Source organism: Mustela nigripes, chromosome 2 (genome assembly GCF_022355385.1).
Source record: "Mustela nigripes isolate SB6536 chromosome 2, MUSNIG.SB6536, whole genome shotgun sequence".
In the NCBI taxonomy this organism is placed as follows: domain Eukaryota; kingdom Metazoa; phylum Chordata; class Mammalia; order Carnivora; family Mustelidae; genus Mustela; species Mustela nigripes.
This window is the reverse complement of record NC_081558.1, coordinates 46,324,988-46,340,920: the sequence shown is the minus strand read 5'-3', so window position 1 is coordinate 46,340,920 and position 15,933 is coordinate 46,324,988. Positions and strand designations below refer to the sequence as shown.

The 15,933-nt window shown below is 39.7% G+C and overlaps 1 protein-coding gene across 1 annotated transcript; it reads right to left on the bottom strand.

Moving 5' to 3' along the window:
* Positions 1-6,068: 6,068 nt before the first annotated feature.
* Positions 6,069-15,680, bottom strand: LOC132009867 (histone-lysine N-methyltransferase SETMAR). Its single transcript, XM_059387881.1, is given in 3 exon segments — positions 6,069-7,575; positions 15,530-15,644; positions 15,646-15,680. Coding segments are annotated over 3 exon segments (939 nt in total). The 3' UTR covers positions 6,069-6,786.
* Between the last annotated feature and the right edge of the window lie 253 nt (positions 15,681-15,933).

Sequence of the window (15,933 nt, the reverse complement as noted above, 5' to 3'; positions counted from 1 at the left end):
GGAGACAGCAGGCTGATGGAAGTGGTGAATAGTGAATGAATAGTGGCTGATGGAAGTGGTGAATAGTGGTGTTTGCTAGCCGCAAACACAAACAGGAGAAGGAGGGAAGAAAGAGCAAAGTGAGGGGGAAATAGAATATATTGCGGGCCCTCTTGTTATTTTAGTTACCTAGTGTGCATGTGAAAAACCAACATAGGAAATGGAGGGTAAGAAATTCTAGCAATACCTGAAAAAGATTTCAGGATAAAGAAAATCCAGAGTATTCTCTACAAAGAAGGCAAGGGTAAGAGTAATGCAAATTCTCTCTCTCTCTCTCTCTCTCACACACACACACACACACATGCCCCTCTTCTAATTCCCTCTGCAACAAAGGTAATCAACTTCCTTCCTTAAGCTTCTTCCAGAAGGGAATAGCAATTGTCAAGATGAGGGATGACAGAGGGCATGGCTTTTCAAAGAGGGCCTCAGAGAAATAAAAGTGAGAGATGAGGTGGAAAGGCCGTCAAGGGTCTTCTCGTCATGTTGAGAAGGTTGGGCTGCCTCCTGAGTGTGCTGAGGAGTCATGGAAGTGTTTAGACCTGGGGAGACTGCGTAGAGATGACCAGGCTGGAGGCAGAGGGACTGTTGAGGGAAGAAATAATGGATGCATGGCATAAAACAATAATAGAGTGAATAAAACACATTTTAGACATGTGTCGCGTGGGGAATTTATAGGGTTTAGTGGTTGATTACCTGTTCAGAGGAGGAGGATGACTTGTAGCTTTGGGCAATGACGTGAAAACTAACGGTAAATAACAACATACGCAAAAATAGAGAGGATTTTTAGTATCCCAGGGAAATCTCTAATAGTTATGAAGCAAAAGGGAACTCCAACTTCAGATTTTGTTTATAATTTTAGCTCTACTTAAATGACCAAAGACAGGTATCCTTTTATTTAAATAAATACCAGATCTCTTTTGGGAGTGTATTCTAATGTGTCTATAACCTATACCACCAAAACAGACCTACTGTTACATTGAAGCTAAATGAATCTTGAGGTAACCAAAGATGTCTATGATAATATATTGTCTTTAGTGTTCTGCATAGCAAACTGTTAACCCAGAAATGTATCTGAAATGATATCTAAATTTATATGGTACTTAGTAGCCTATCTGCCTCCATTATTTCATGTGAACCTTGCCGAGAACACTGTTCCTCCCCTCCCTTCTAAGTGTGAGGGCTGGGACAGCTTGTGGGAGAGCCACTGGTGCTCTGCAGAGATACTTCAAAGTTACAGACCAAGTTATCTTCCTAACTGACAAAAATATCTTCATCACCACAAGAATGGAAAGCATGTATAAAGTTGTATTTTTTATATGACTGAAAATTGGCAAAATATCAAATATGACTAAATTTAATTATCCTTGTTCATGCCTGGGCATCCAACCGAGCTGGCAATGTTTAAATGGATAATAAAATTATGACCTGAGTCATAAATCATTACATATTTATTTCAAAAAATTGATTTTTTTCTTATTTCCTTTTTAGTAAAATTATAAATTGTGTTGTTATTAGCAAGATTTTCACATAGTTGGTGTTCTCTTAACAATGATATCAAATGAGACCATCTTTCTTGAGTCAGTATAGCTGTTTGGTAGTTTTTTATTATTATTATTAATTTCAAATTGAAAAAGCTTCATTTTGCAAACACAGAGTTGAAAATAAACCATGAAATTTACTTATCCTGTTCAAACGCCATAATGAGATCTCATTTAATGAATTATTATTGCAGAACCCATTTTAATTTCATCAATAAACAACTATCACTTAAATTGCCGTTTTAACTATTTCTTAATGTAATGAGAAGCAACTAGTATGAAATAGCGTGCAGAACCAATATCAAACTTCTAGAACCACACATCTGCAAGATGAAAAGTGGTATGGCTTGGTTAATGTTGCAAAATATTCCTGTTTCCATGTGCAACTGGAATGACAACAGTGTGCTTTCCTGTGACATGTGAGTACCTCTGGAACTCCAAACAGAGAAGCAAGAAAATTGACATTCAACCCTACAAGGGAGCCACATTTTGTTATTCAAGAATTGCCTTCATGCCATCTGAGAAGAACGATCTGGCAAGCTAGTTGATTCATTTCTGTTCTTACTAAGCATTTGCTTCCGTTCTTCGTAGTCTCACCACACCCTGAAGCAGTGCACATCTCTGTTAGTGGTAATGGCCACGATCACAGGATTTAGCACACTTGTGTTTTGTTTTGAGGACATATGGTGAGTGGAGAAGTGTCTCTCTGAGTTCTTCCCTATAGCAGTGTTCAGCCATTATCTGCGACCAGTTTCCAAGGGAGAGGCACCCGCGTCTTTTTTCCTTTTCTTGTAACGGCTTAATGGAGGTATAAGTCATGTAACATAAAATTCACCCCTGAGAGGGCTTTTTAGTATGCTTACCCTGAAAAGAAACCCTGTACCTATGAGCAATCACTTCCTATACCTCCCTCCCTACCAGCCACTGGCAAATACTAATCTACTTTATATCTCTATGGAATTGCATATTCTGGATACTTCATATATATTATTTATTTATTTATTTATTTATTTTAAAAATTTTATTTATTTATTTGACAGACAGAGATCACAAGAAGGCAGAGAGGAAGGTGGGAGCAGGGGCAGCAGGCTCCCCACTGAGCAGAGAGCCCGATGCTGGGCTTGATCCCAGGACCCTGAGATCATGACCTGAGCCGAAGGCAGAGGCTTAACCCACTGAGCCACCCAGGCACCCTATTTATTTATTTTTAAAGATTTTATTTATTTATTTGACAGAGAGAGATAGAATGTATACAAGGCTAGGTGGGTATACATAGGAGAGGGAGAAGCAGGCTCCCTGCCCTGTTCCATCCCAGGACTTGATTCCAGGACTCTAAGATTATGACCTGAGTTGAAGACAGATGTTTAACCGACTGAGCCACCCATTTCATTTCAATAGAGTCATACAATATGTAGCTTTTTGTGTAGGGTTTCCTTTACTTAGCATAATATTGTCAAGGTTCATCCATGTTGGGGCATATGTCAGTATTCATTCCTTTTGATGGCTGAATTATATTCCACAGTAAGGATACCACATTTTGTTTACTTATTCCTCAGTCAATGGACATTTGGGGCATGCCAACTTTTTTGCTATTATGAATGATGCCACTATGAACATTGGTGCACAAGTTTTTCTGTGGACATGTTTTCATTTCTCTTGGATCTATACCTAGGAATGGAGTTACTGGAACATGTGGTTACCTTGTATCTAATGTTTTAAGAAATTAACCCAAAGGCTTTACAAAATAGTTGTCCAGTTTTTTTTTTTAAAGATTTTATTTATTTATTTGACAGAGAGAGAGATCACAAGTAGGCAGAGAGGCAGGCAGAGAGAGAGAGAGAGAGGAGGAAGCAGACTCCCTGCTGAGCAGAGAGCCCGATTCAGGACTCGATCCCAGGACCCTGAGATCATGACCTGAGCCGAAGGCAGCGGCTTAACCCACTGAGCCACCTAGGCGCCCTTTTTTTTTCTTTTTCTTTTCTTTTCTTTCTTTCTTTCTTTTTTTTTTTTTAAAGATTTTATTTATTTATTTGACAGAGAGAGATCACAAGTAGGCAGAGAGGCAGGCAGAGAGAGAGAGAGGAATAGTTGCGCAGTTTTATGATTCCACCAGCAACATATCAAAGTTCGGATTTCTTCACATCTTTGTTAACACTTGTAATTCTGTCTTTTTTATTGTAGCTATCCTTGTACTGAGTTGACGGCTAAACCCTTCACATGTATTAACTCATTTGATCTTCCCAATATTGCTCTCCAGAAAAGGGAAGTAGGCTTCGAGAGATTCAGTAACTTGCTCAACACTAATAAACTGAACAGTGCCAAAGCTGTAATTAGAAATACTCTACACAAGTAAGACTCTTTGAAAACCTAAAGAGAATGAAAAGAATTTGGGCAAATTCTACCTCCCTCCCCACTTTTTAACAAGACTGAGTTTAAAATCTTCTGTTTTATCCAAGTTAGTCTTCTGTGGATGTCCTGAATCCCCTCCTCCCTTATGCTGCAGAGCTAACTGGTACTGGTATTAATACTGAGAACAAAAGGGAGAAAGGAATCTTTTCAATTAAATCAGAATTTTCCATTTAACCACTGATAATTTGTAAATAATTAGGAATGTAAAAAATCATTTTAAAGAAATTGGAAAGCTTTATTTTCCAAGTATGATCTTTATTATTCTGAGGCAAAATTGTTTCCAAGATATACATTTCTACATTTTTTAAAAAGATTTTATTTATTTGTTTGACAGATTACAAGTAGGCAGAGAGGCAGGCAGAGAGAGGAAGGGAAGCAGGCTCCCTGTGGAGCAGAGAGCCTGATGAGGGGCTCTGGACTCTGGGATCATGACTTGAGCTGAAGGCAGAGGCTTTAACCCACTGAGCCACCCAGGCACCCCACATTTCTACATTCTTAATGAAGTCAGTGGAAATTGACTTCAAGGACAATTTTTTTTCCAAGATAATTTTTTATATATTCCAAGAAGGTATATGCCACATTTTACTCTCTTAATTTGCAGTAATTTATAACTATAAAATGTATATATTTTTATTAAGATAATAGTTAAACAGAAGTATATCTTTTAAAGTTTGTTCTCAAAAGTAGAAGTGTCACCATTAAAAAAAAACATGGCAATAAAGTAAATGCAGTTAGCTCAGTGTTTAGAAAAGACTCAGAATAGACTACTTTGACTCTTACATGAGGAATCTGATTTCCAGGACTATTTAAGAATAAACTATTTAAGAATAGTTTATGTGCTATTTAAGAATAAACTTGGGCATGAGTACAGAAAATTCCAAGGGTCTATGTTCAGTGAGTTCTGTCTTTGGCAGAGGCATGAAGAGGAAGATGCTGCTCATGTCTTTGAACTGAAGATTGTCCTCTGTGGGTATCTCTGACTCACAGATGGTGACATTTTTTTTTTTAAAGATTTTATTTATTTATTTGACAGAGAGAGATCACAAGTAGGCAGAGAGGCAGGCAGAGAGAGAGAGAGGAATAGTTGCGCAGTTTTATGATTCCACCAGCAACATAAGGAAGTAGGAAAGGTATCTGTAGAGTTAAACAGTGAGCCAAACATTTTCCTTCTGGCTACTTCCTTACTGCTTCGGAAGTATCTTAGTGCTTGTGAGGAGAAGTAGGGCCGTCTTGAAATGAGTGGTACAAACTGCTTTACCAAAAGCAGAACCCCTTCAGAGAAAGCAAAGTTCTAGAGGAAGGTTGGCAGGGAGAAATGATTTGATTGGAGGAAAAATTTGTTGTTTTAGACAATAGAATATTTCACGAGTACCCTATATTATCCCCTGTTCGCATGGCATCATTTTGGAAAATATATAATTCAAACATGCAAACCCTAATATACTCATTATTGAATGGCTTATAGAGATATAGTTCATATGCCATACATTTCATTCATTTAAAGTATACAACTATCTCACTTATGATATCATACAGAAATAGGTATAATATGGATCCCTTTAATTTATAAAATGTAGGACCTCCTGGTGGTTGGGTTTAAATGTGGTAGAGAAGAAATTGAAGAATTTGTTAAATAATACTATAGGAGCCAAATGATTATTTTAGCTTTCAAAATATCTGATAAATCTCCATATTAACTTTGTTTTTCAACATCCTTGCTTTAAGGAAGGAAGTTAAAGATGTTTGCCTCTCCAGAAGTTTGAATGGAGCTATAAAACCCCCATCCCTTTTTGTGGTATTGATAGGGTGATTTTCATATTACTAACACATGAAGAATTGAAGCTGTTTAAAGTTTTGAAGCACAACTTCAAAGACTTGGAATATAGCCCATATATGGCAAAAATTTTTTAATTTGTTTCCTATTAGGACTTTTTTGGTTAGGTTCATGGAAGTCAGCATCCTGGTTCTATTTTTCACTATTGGTGGTAATTACAGAATTTTAGCAGGTGATAATCAATCAGGCCCCTTTCCTTGATTTGTGTTTCTATGCAGATGAGAAATAAGATGCAGGAGTCACAGAAATGAAAATGAAAACATCATCTTTAATACTGATTAAATTAATTGGAAAGCAAGGCTTCGGTATATAGCCACAGGATTTCCTTGAATCATTATGAGGTTTGGTGCTAGTGCTAGAAAATTGACAATAATAGTGGCATAAACAAGGGACTTTCACCTAAAAGTCCAGAGGTATCAGATCAGGAATGACAGAGTTCCAGAGTATTTGGCACTCAGTCTCCTGTTAAGTTTGTTCATTACTTATGAATGGCCTCCTTTTCTAAGGTAATTTTGGGGTTTGGGATAGATGCCCCAGCTCCAGCTATATGCAGACGCTCTAGCCAACAGGAAGAGTGGGATAAGGAAACATGTCTCCATTTAAAGACACACCATTTTTTGCTTCTATCTCATTAGCTAGTACATAGTCACTTAGCCACATCTAACTAGGAAAAGTACCCAGCTAAAAACTGAGAATTCCACTATAGAAAGGGAGAATAGATATTGCTAGGCAATTTATAGTCTGTGCTATATTCCTGAGTTAAACTTCTGCAGCCAGAGGTGGAACCTGACAACCACCACCCTCCCCTAAAATGAAACACAAGTGCTTAACAGAGCAGAGCCTTACCCAGAGGCTAAAGTGCTTGTAAGAGAGGATCTGGGAAGGGGCTGAGCCAAACCCGTTCAGTTCCTTCTCACTGTCACCCACCGGAAGAGGCTTAATGCGCTCCTCCCATGCCTTTTGCTTCTAACCGATGTTTGGCTTTTCTAAGGGGCAGAACAGTGAACTGTCATAAGGCAGGAAAGCAGCACATGATTTGGCATCACAATAACAAGGTTTTCTTATTTTCCCGGGATCTAGCCTTTCTTTGTCTTCACTGTCCATTAGATTAAGAAATCTGCCTGAATAGTCATAAGAGAGTTCTTCTTCGGGCAAAATGTCTCTGGCTGCAAAAAGTGCCAACTTTGGTACCATTGAGTCAATTCGGACAGGAATCATCAGCAGGTTTGGCTCGCAAGAATGGTTGAGAAATCTTCCAATATTTCCTATGTGGGCAGGATCGACAAATGTTTCTAGGACCTGCCCATTGTGAACATGTTCTCTGATAGCTATAATGTAATTTGGATCGTGTATTGTCTGTAACTGAATTCTTCTCTGTACTTCAGAATATCCCAAAACTTCACCAGCATATTCACAGACAAACCGTCCTTTTGGTATCAATTCCAAGGTACGAAGTCCCCAGCCCTTTCTGTCCGTTTTGAACACCTGGAGTTGGAACTGCAGACCCCGCTGGACCACTCTGTTCCTGCAGTGGTCACTGCACGGGCACAGGATGTTGCATTCAAAAACTGGCTTGGCACACTTTCCTTCAGATCCTATATCTATAAGGCGTGACTCATCGTCATAGTTCTCCCCACGACGGAGACAGGAGCAAGTACCAGGGAGGCAGGGAGTTTTGAGGCAAATGCATCCAGGAAAGGTTATTTGTGTGGGATCAACGTCTGTTCCAGGTCCGGCTACATGGTCAGGAGTATACTGTAAAAAACAGAAATACTCTCAGTCAGCGTGGTCTGTTATGTATTTCACATGTATTCCAGGCAGCTTTTGGATGAGACACTTCCTAATTGCAACATATATAAAAATAGATTAAAACGAAATTGACAAAACACTATATACTATTGTTTGAAAACACACCTCTTCAATTTAAAAAATAAGGTTAATTTTTGGATGAAAATTCTGTGGTTTCATTTTAGGTATGGGGTCACGAAAGGATAAGTTTCTCTTATCAGAAACTGAAAGATTTACAATTAATTTCATTTTTCTCTTAGCTTTGGATATCAGAAAAATCAGTGCTGAGTTTAGTTTTTGAACGTAGTCAAGTATTTTATCTTTGGCTCTTGATCTTTTCACATTGATCTGACAATATAAATGCCTGTGTCTATTTTATTATGAGTCACTGCAGAAAAAGTAACAAATGATAAGTAAATTAATAAAAAATGGCCTTTGTAAGACAGTCTTCCACTGATTTAAGGAATTTTTAATTTGAAGATTACCTAAATTCCTAAATATATTTTGATGTTTAAAAAAGACACTATCGGGGCGCCTGGGTGGCTCAGTGGGTCAAGCCTCTGCCTTAGGCTCAGGTTGTGATCCTGGGGTTTTGGGATCAAGTTCCACATCGGGCTTTCTGTTCCACGGGGAGCTTGCTTCCTCCTCTCTCTCTGCCTGCCTCTGCCTACTTGTGATCTCTGTCAAATAAATAAATAAAATCTTAAAAAAAAAAAAAAAAAAGAATCAAAGCGACCTTATTAAAAAAAAAAGACACTATTACTTTAGAGTTTTTAGTTTTCATAATGTTAAGAATAGGCATTAGCCAAGAAACTGTGGACAGAATTCCAAAAATCATATTTGTTATACAGATACTAATAAATGTAGATGTACTACATATATGTAAAGAAATCCCAATTTTTTAGATGATAAAGAGATAATATGGAGAAAGTTTTTCACATTAGAGAAAATGAAGAAAGTCCCAAGTCTAAAATCTCTTTGTGAAACCTGATGTCTGGTTATTTCCTCACTTAGCATAATGAAGCGTATTTCTAAACCTTGAAAATTAAAGTATCTCTCATGAGCCCAGCATATGTCTTTATGCACAGAATAATTCTTGCTTACACAGAACCTAACTCATTTATTTATACCTGCTATTAGTGTTCTTGGACCCAGTTTCAATGTGGTGGTGGGGTTAGAGGGTTTCCCCACACCTCTAACGAGCAATGCTCCCAGGTGAGTATTCTACAACTCAGCTCAGTTCTGACCTTATCCAATACCATCACACCCTACAGTTTAATGGGTCAGTCCTAAGACTGCTCCCCCCACCCTCCTTTGGATACCAGTCATTTGTGCTACTGACTGATGGGCTATATACCTACCGGAAGTTCCCATGACCTCTTCCTTGGATTTCAGACATCAGTCACAAGTCCAGGTTGTTACTTGAACTTGTGGCCAACAGGGTGTAAATCAGAGGTTCTCAAAATCCCCTCCTTGGGTTTGATTAATTTGAGAGAATTGCTCACCAGCTTATTATAAAAGGATACAACTCAGGAACAGCCAGATGGAAGAGATGCATTGAGTAAGGTTTGGAGAAATGTAGAAGAGCTTCCACACTCTTTCCAGGCATGCTACACTCCCAGGACCTCCACATTCACCAACCCAGAAGCTCTCTAAACCCTGTTTTCTCAGGTTTTTGCGAAGGCTTAGCCAGGACTGATTAAATCGCTGGCTACTATTTGCATATGTTCCAACCTCTAGGCCCCTCTCCCAATTGAAGTGGTGAGGGTACTGAAAGTTCCAACCCTCTAATCAAATGGTTGACTCCAGGGGCAACCAGATCTCATCTTTAGGCATTTCCCCTCCCCTCAAAACTCGCCTCATTAACATAACAAAAGATACATTTTTTGCTGCTCTCATCACTTAGTAAATAACAGGGGTTTTAGGAGCTCTGTGCCAGAAATGGGGACAGAGACCAAATATAGATTTCTTTAAATAAATCACAGTATCACACCTGCTTTGTTCCTAAGAGGATTTAATGAGACATACAAAGAGTTCGGATAAATGAACAATACATAAGAAATGTAAGCTGAAGGGGACGCCTGGTTGGCTCATTGGTTGGGCAGCTGCCTTCGGCTCAGGTCATGATCCCAGCACCCTGGGATCGAGTCCCACATCGGGCTCCTTGCTCAGCAGGGAGCCTGCTTCTCCCTCTGCCTCTGCCTGCCTCTCTGTCTGCCTGTGCTCACTCGCTCTCTCTCCCTTTATCTCTGACAAGTAAATAAATAAAATCTTTAAAAAAAAAAAAAAAAGAAATGTAAGCTGAAGAGAAAAACAGAAGCCAGTTGAGTGAGCTTAGACGCACAGTGTGTAGAAGTAAACTGGACGTTTGGTTCTGCCTGAGCACAGCCACTGCCAAGAGGGAAATACGATCAGATGTAGGGCTTGCACTATCCATAGGGATAATCTCCCTGCTCAGGAGCAGCATTGGCTTTTTCCGATATGGAGGCTGGAGAGGAATTTCACCAATGTGTCTGTCTAAACCATTCTTTTCCAGAAAACAGTTTCATGGGCTGTTTTTCATTCTCACTCTCAATAAAGGTATTGGCCTGCTGGCACAGCGCAGTCCCTAAGAGCCGTACTACACAGGACCAGATGCACAAGCTTTAATTCAGTGACAGAGTTTAGAGTATCTAGAGGAAAGCCTGAACCGAGTAGCCGTCAGTCGATTATCCATTCATACTGCATCTCTGGGCCAAGAGCTGGAGAAAGCATTAAACAACGTGTGGTTCCACTCCCTGTGGAGGCCTCGGTGGGACTGTGCAGTTAGGCTCAAAACCCTCTATTTTAAACAACGCTGAGCTGGGGGAAGGACTGACATCCTCTTGTGAAAGATGAGGAGGAGGATGAGTGGGAGTACCAGCGGGGAAAGGCCAACACTCTGCTTAAAAGTGATTTGGGGGTGGAGAGCGGAAATAGCTTCTCTGGTTTCTGTCGTTTCTTACAGCTTTAGCTTAGTGAAGATGTCCTAAAGGGATAAAGAATGGCTTAGAAAAGGATGCCCTATCAGTCAAATTCAATGACTGCTGTCTGAGACAGAATCTACTTCCAGCTTTTAAGAGTCAAGGTTGAAATGAAATGGTCACTGAGACATTTTAAAAAGCACTTGTAAAATGAAGATTTTACAATCTCTTTGTTAAACTTTTCATGAAGAATTCTTTTAAATTGATTTCTTCTTAAAAGCATATGTATTTTTGATATACTATATAAATCACTAAACTGCAAAGTGATTTTTTTTTTTTTGGACACACATAACTCCTTTTGAAATCAAGTCTGACTTACTGTACTTTGCTACCCAGAAGAGCATATTATTCTGTTGAACTTATCTGGCTATGGATAGGTTTGGAAAAATACTGTTATTTGCTTATTTTTATTTAAACATTAAAAAAAAGACATTGGAAAATCTAGTGATAGCATTTTTAATGATTCTGGAATTTAAACTTGATGCACAATCTAAGATCTTTTAGAGACATAGATTATAAAGAGTATCTAATTCCAAATGAGCTGCAGACACTTTCCAAAGGATAATAGAGACCTCTGGATAAACTTCCTGTTTAAAGAGAATATTTGTTTTCCCTTGATTGATGTAATACTTAGCCCTGATACCAATACTTATCACAAATTATATTATCTCCATATATTTCCATTTTCTCCTCCATTAATAGTCAGTAAAATGCCACTCTAGAAAGATATTTTACCTCACTTAGAAAAATACCTGAAAAGATGAATAATTACATAATCATATCTTAATTTAGACCATAGTTTTCAAAAGATTATTCCCTAGTATAGCCATTTTTGGCTATACTCTGCCTATAGTTAACCACTCTTGGATTTTGCTGTTATAAGGCAATTCATTCTGGTTTTTTTTGCTTGAGTTAGTTTGTATTGTATTTCTATTTCTTGCAAACAACTGTTGTTGATTGATATGCCCACAGTGGAAGGCTGAAAGTTGTTCCAGGAAATGGCTAGAAAATTGAGTCAAAGATATAAATAGCTAATGAAGATTCAGGTCTTCAACTGAGGCTAACACAAAGTGTGCAGGAGGCCAGACAGACCTGTGACAGGCATGAACACCGGACAACCAATGGAGAACTTTAAAAAGAAATTTTTTTTATTATTTTATTTTATTAAAAAAAAAGACTTTATTTATTTATTTGACAGAGAGAAAGAGGTAGTGAAAGAGAAGAGCACAAGCAGGGGGAGCTGCAAGCAGAGGGAGAGGGAGGAGAAGCTGAGCAAGGAGTCTGATATGGGGCTCCATCCCAGGACACCGGGATCATGACCTGAGTAGAAGGCAGCTGCTTAACCGACTGAGCCACCCAGGCACCCCTATGGGGAACTTCTTAATGTAGGACACAGAATGTTCTAAAGGAGACACATATAGAACTAGGCTCTTGTTAGCATTGTGACTTAGGGTAAGTTAACTTCTAAGTTTTGGGTTTATACCTGTAAAACAGGAATAATACCTGTATCTGCCCCCCAACCCCAGGTATTATTAAATTTAAATAACTAACACTGTACTGTGTGCCAGGCAGTTTATACTTTTGGGACAGTAGCTTCCTTAAATGCGTCTAGATATTATTTCTAGATTTTATATTTACAACATCATATATTTCTGGCACATTACTTCATCTCCTTAAATATCTCCTTTCTATATATGTCACAGGTAGCTATGAAGGAAAAAAAAGAGAGAATACATGTAAAAAGCTTACTCTAGTGGCTAGCACATAGGCGTTCAATATAAATTATGTAGGCTATCTGGCAGAGTGATGAAAACAACAGATTCTGAAGTTAAAACTTTCCAAGTTCAAATACAGTTAAACCAAAATTTTGTCTAGGAGACAATATGAATATATTTCTATTTTCCATTACTTATCCATCTCGGGGAGGGGGGCGGGGGGACGACTAAGAATTGATCCAGCACAGACTTCTTTCATTCATCCACATATACTGCCTGATTGCTTCTTAGATGCATTTAAATAAATCTTTCTGGGATTTAGAAAGAACCAGTTAGTGGGATTTTTATCATTTTTTTGTATCATAATAACATAAATGACCTTTGCCTGGTATATATCAAAATGCAAACATTGATCACACAAGAGCTAGGAATAAATGCAAAAAGACCAGTGCAAAACCATGTAACAGAAACCAGACCCTTGAAGAACTGGGCGGAGATTTCAAGTTTTTTGACAGAAAACTTAAAACCTTTTTTTTTTTTTTTTTTAATAAACCATGGTCACTCAAGAAGCTGAAATGGAAACCAGGCGACAGCATGTTGAAAAGCAAATATACCTCCTTGGCTATATTCTTACATAATTTCTCTCTTTTCGGAACTAGATTTGCACGTATTAATAGCATGAACTTTGGGATCTAAATTGCAAGTCTTGTCTTTGCTAACTTCTTACCAAAAGTCTGACTTTTCTAAGTCAAATTCTGTATCAAAGCCCCAGGAACTTAAGTATGACACCGCGTTGTATTTTGGGCTTAAAACCTAGGCCTTGATTCTGAATTTAAAGGAAGTGCTGTGAAAATCTTCATTCCTTTTTTGGTTGTTTTGAAACACCAGCTACATGAATCTTTGTACTTGGCCTCTACCCCATGAGTTTGTTTTTGCTCCAAGCAGCTATTAAGAGCCTGTGAGCCAGATAATTCTTGTCAAGGCCAAGTTGAAATCTTAAAAAAATATGTTAAGGCTGGTTTCAGAAACCTGAAAAAAGGCTAGATTCAACTCCCCGTTCAAGAAAATCAATTAGTTTATTTTCTACTTGGCTTTCAACACAGATGGCTTTATGATAGGCTTGTTTCCAATGTGAACATGTGAATGTTCTTTTGCCTTTTCACATAGTACTCAAAAGCAAAGTAGACACAAGTTATTTTTACCTTGAGTTTTTCATGCCTTAATTCTTATGTGTGCATATGCTTGTGAAGGCAGGGCTTGGGGTAAGAAAGCTATTTTGACCTTTTATAAGGCAGGTTTTGTGTGCCGCATGAATATAGGAAAGCAAACTAGTTAAAGACACTTTAAGGCTTATCATAAATACGTTTCAAGCATGTTTTATCTTCTTGGTTAGACTATAAGCTCCTTGAGGAAGGATCTTACCTTCTTTCTGTAATTCTAACTCTACCCAGAGCTATGCATATAGCCAGCCAGGCAGCTAGAATACTGAGGGACTAAGTATTAGTCTAGAGATTTTCACTTATGCCTATCAACTGTACATGTAAATATCAATCATAAGGCTTCCTCTCTCCCCTCTCCAGGCCCCCACAGCAACTAAGTTGCTTTCTATATGGTCTTGTAAGCTCAAAGGCAAAGTTGTCACTATTTTATCTTCTATGTCTAGCTTAATGCCTAGCACATTATACACACAAGTAATTGAGTAATTACTTGCTGAATAAAGAAAACATTTATCAGTGTTTTTGACCAGACATTCAGCAATATTTGGTGTTAAATAAGCTTTTAGGGACTAGTGTTTAATATGGTGCTAGCCAACTGTGTTATTATTATTATTTTTAGATTTTATTTATTAATTTGAGAGAGAGCAGAGTGAGAACGCATGAGCAGGGGGGAAGGAGCAGGGGTAAAGGGAGAAGCAGACTTCTCACCTCCTACTGAGCAGGGAGCCCTACAGAGGGCTTGATCTCACCACCCTGGGATCATGACCTGAGCCAAGGGCAGACACTTAATGGACTGAGCTGCGCAGGTACCCCTCGTCAACTGTATTATTAACCATAAAACAGCCCTAAGGTAGTTTGAGGAAAAATAACCTTTCCTGACATTAATATCCTGCTTTACTCTTTGAAACTATTGACTCTACTATGTTTTTTTTGATTTTCACAACAACCCAAGGAAGCATGGACACAGATAGCTGGGTGTTCATGGTGTATGTGACCAAGGTTATAAATTTTTAATTATTTTCATTTTGCAGATGAAGAAGCTCAGACTCCAAGAAATAGTCAAGATGGCTCAGCCCTGCACCTCGCTCTCCTACCTCCAAGCCCAAGTGCTCCTTTCACTCCAACATCATTGTTTTTTTGGCCATATTCCATAGACAAGGAGGAGGCCAAGGTCAGAGGGTGGGAAAGGTAGAGTGGAGTGGGTTTTGATGTGGTAAAAGCAGTGAACACTTACTGGGTTCTCTCAGCAAACCAAGAAGTTCTCTCAGCAAACCAAGAGTTTTACTTGCAAATCTCAAAGCAATCTGGGAGACAGGCACTATTATTTTAACCGCGCACGGAAGGCTTAGCTGAGGCTAGTCTGTCATTTGCCCAAAAGCTCACAGCAGCCAAGTCTCATTCTAGGGTCTAAGTTTTTAACCCTAACACTAGGCTGAGATCCATGAATAGGGCCCATGCCTTATCTTACGCAGGAGGCACCGGCAACCGGAAAGGTAAAATGATTTGCCCCCCCGATCCCTCAAGTGAATTCTGAGAACAGAGCCAGGGAAAAAAAGTTAGGTTCTCAGGGCTCCTTCCAAGGGACCTCACGAAACACCTGGTTTGGACCTGCCCGTCTGTGGGGAGAAAAGAGCAATCCCGTCACTCTTGTTAAGGTCAATTGGGAGGGTTAAAAGAACAAGACTAAAACCTGTGTATTTAAGAGCTATTCCTGCGCGAAACAGCTCTCCGACAGGGTAAGAAAAATCTAAGTCGAGAATACGGACACAACTTGGGATACGAGAGTCATCCACAGAATTGCTGCAAGGTCGGGGAACCGCGTACCGGATCCTCGCCGCCATCCATCTCCGCCCCCTACCTGGCCGGGCGCCAGCTCCACCCCAGTGGTTGCGCGCGCAGTGCGCGGGCAGAGCACGGCTCCCCCCGAACAGAAGGGCGCGGGTTCCACCGCGCGCCGCACTCTCGGCGGTCGAGCCCCGCCTCCTACCTGGAAGGGTTCTGGCTCCGCCCCCGGGGGCCACGCGCTCACAGGCACGTTCTCCAAGCCGCACGCGACATCTAGCCGCTCGGTAGGGGCCTCAGTCGCTGCCATCTCGCACGGCCACCTCTCTACAGCTTTCCTGGACATTTCGCGCCATCTCTATGAGCGTGCCACCTAGACGATTTGGGGCCTCGCAAAGGATGCTGGGAATCGCCGGTCTCGCGGCCCCGCCGCCTCCTGGGAGTCGTAGTTTTTCTCTCTCTTTTCACACGTGGCCTGTGAGGCGTCTCCATCCTCGACCCTCAGCTTTCCTTGACTTTTTGGTCTGGCTCACTCCTTTCTAAGCCAGATGCACAACAAATAATACAAAGCTTTGGAAGGTACGGACATAGTTTTGGAAATACAAAATG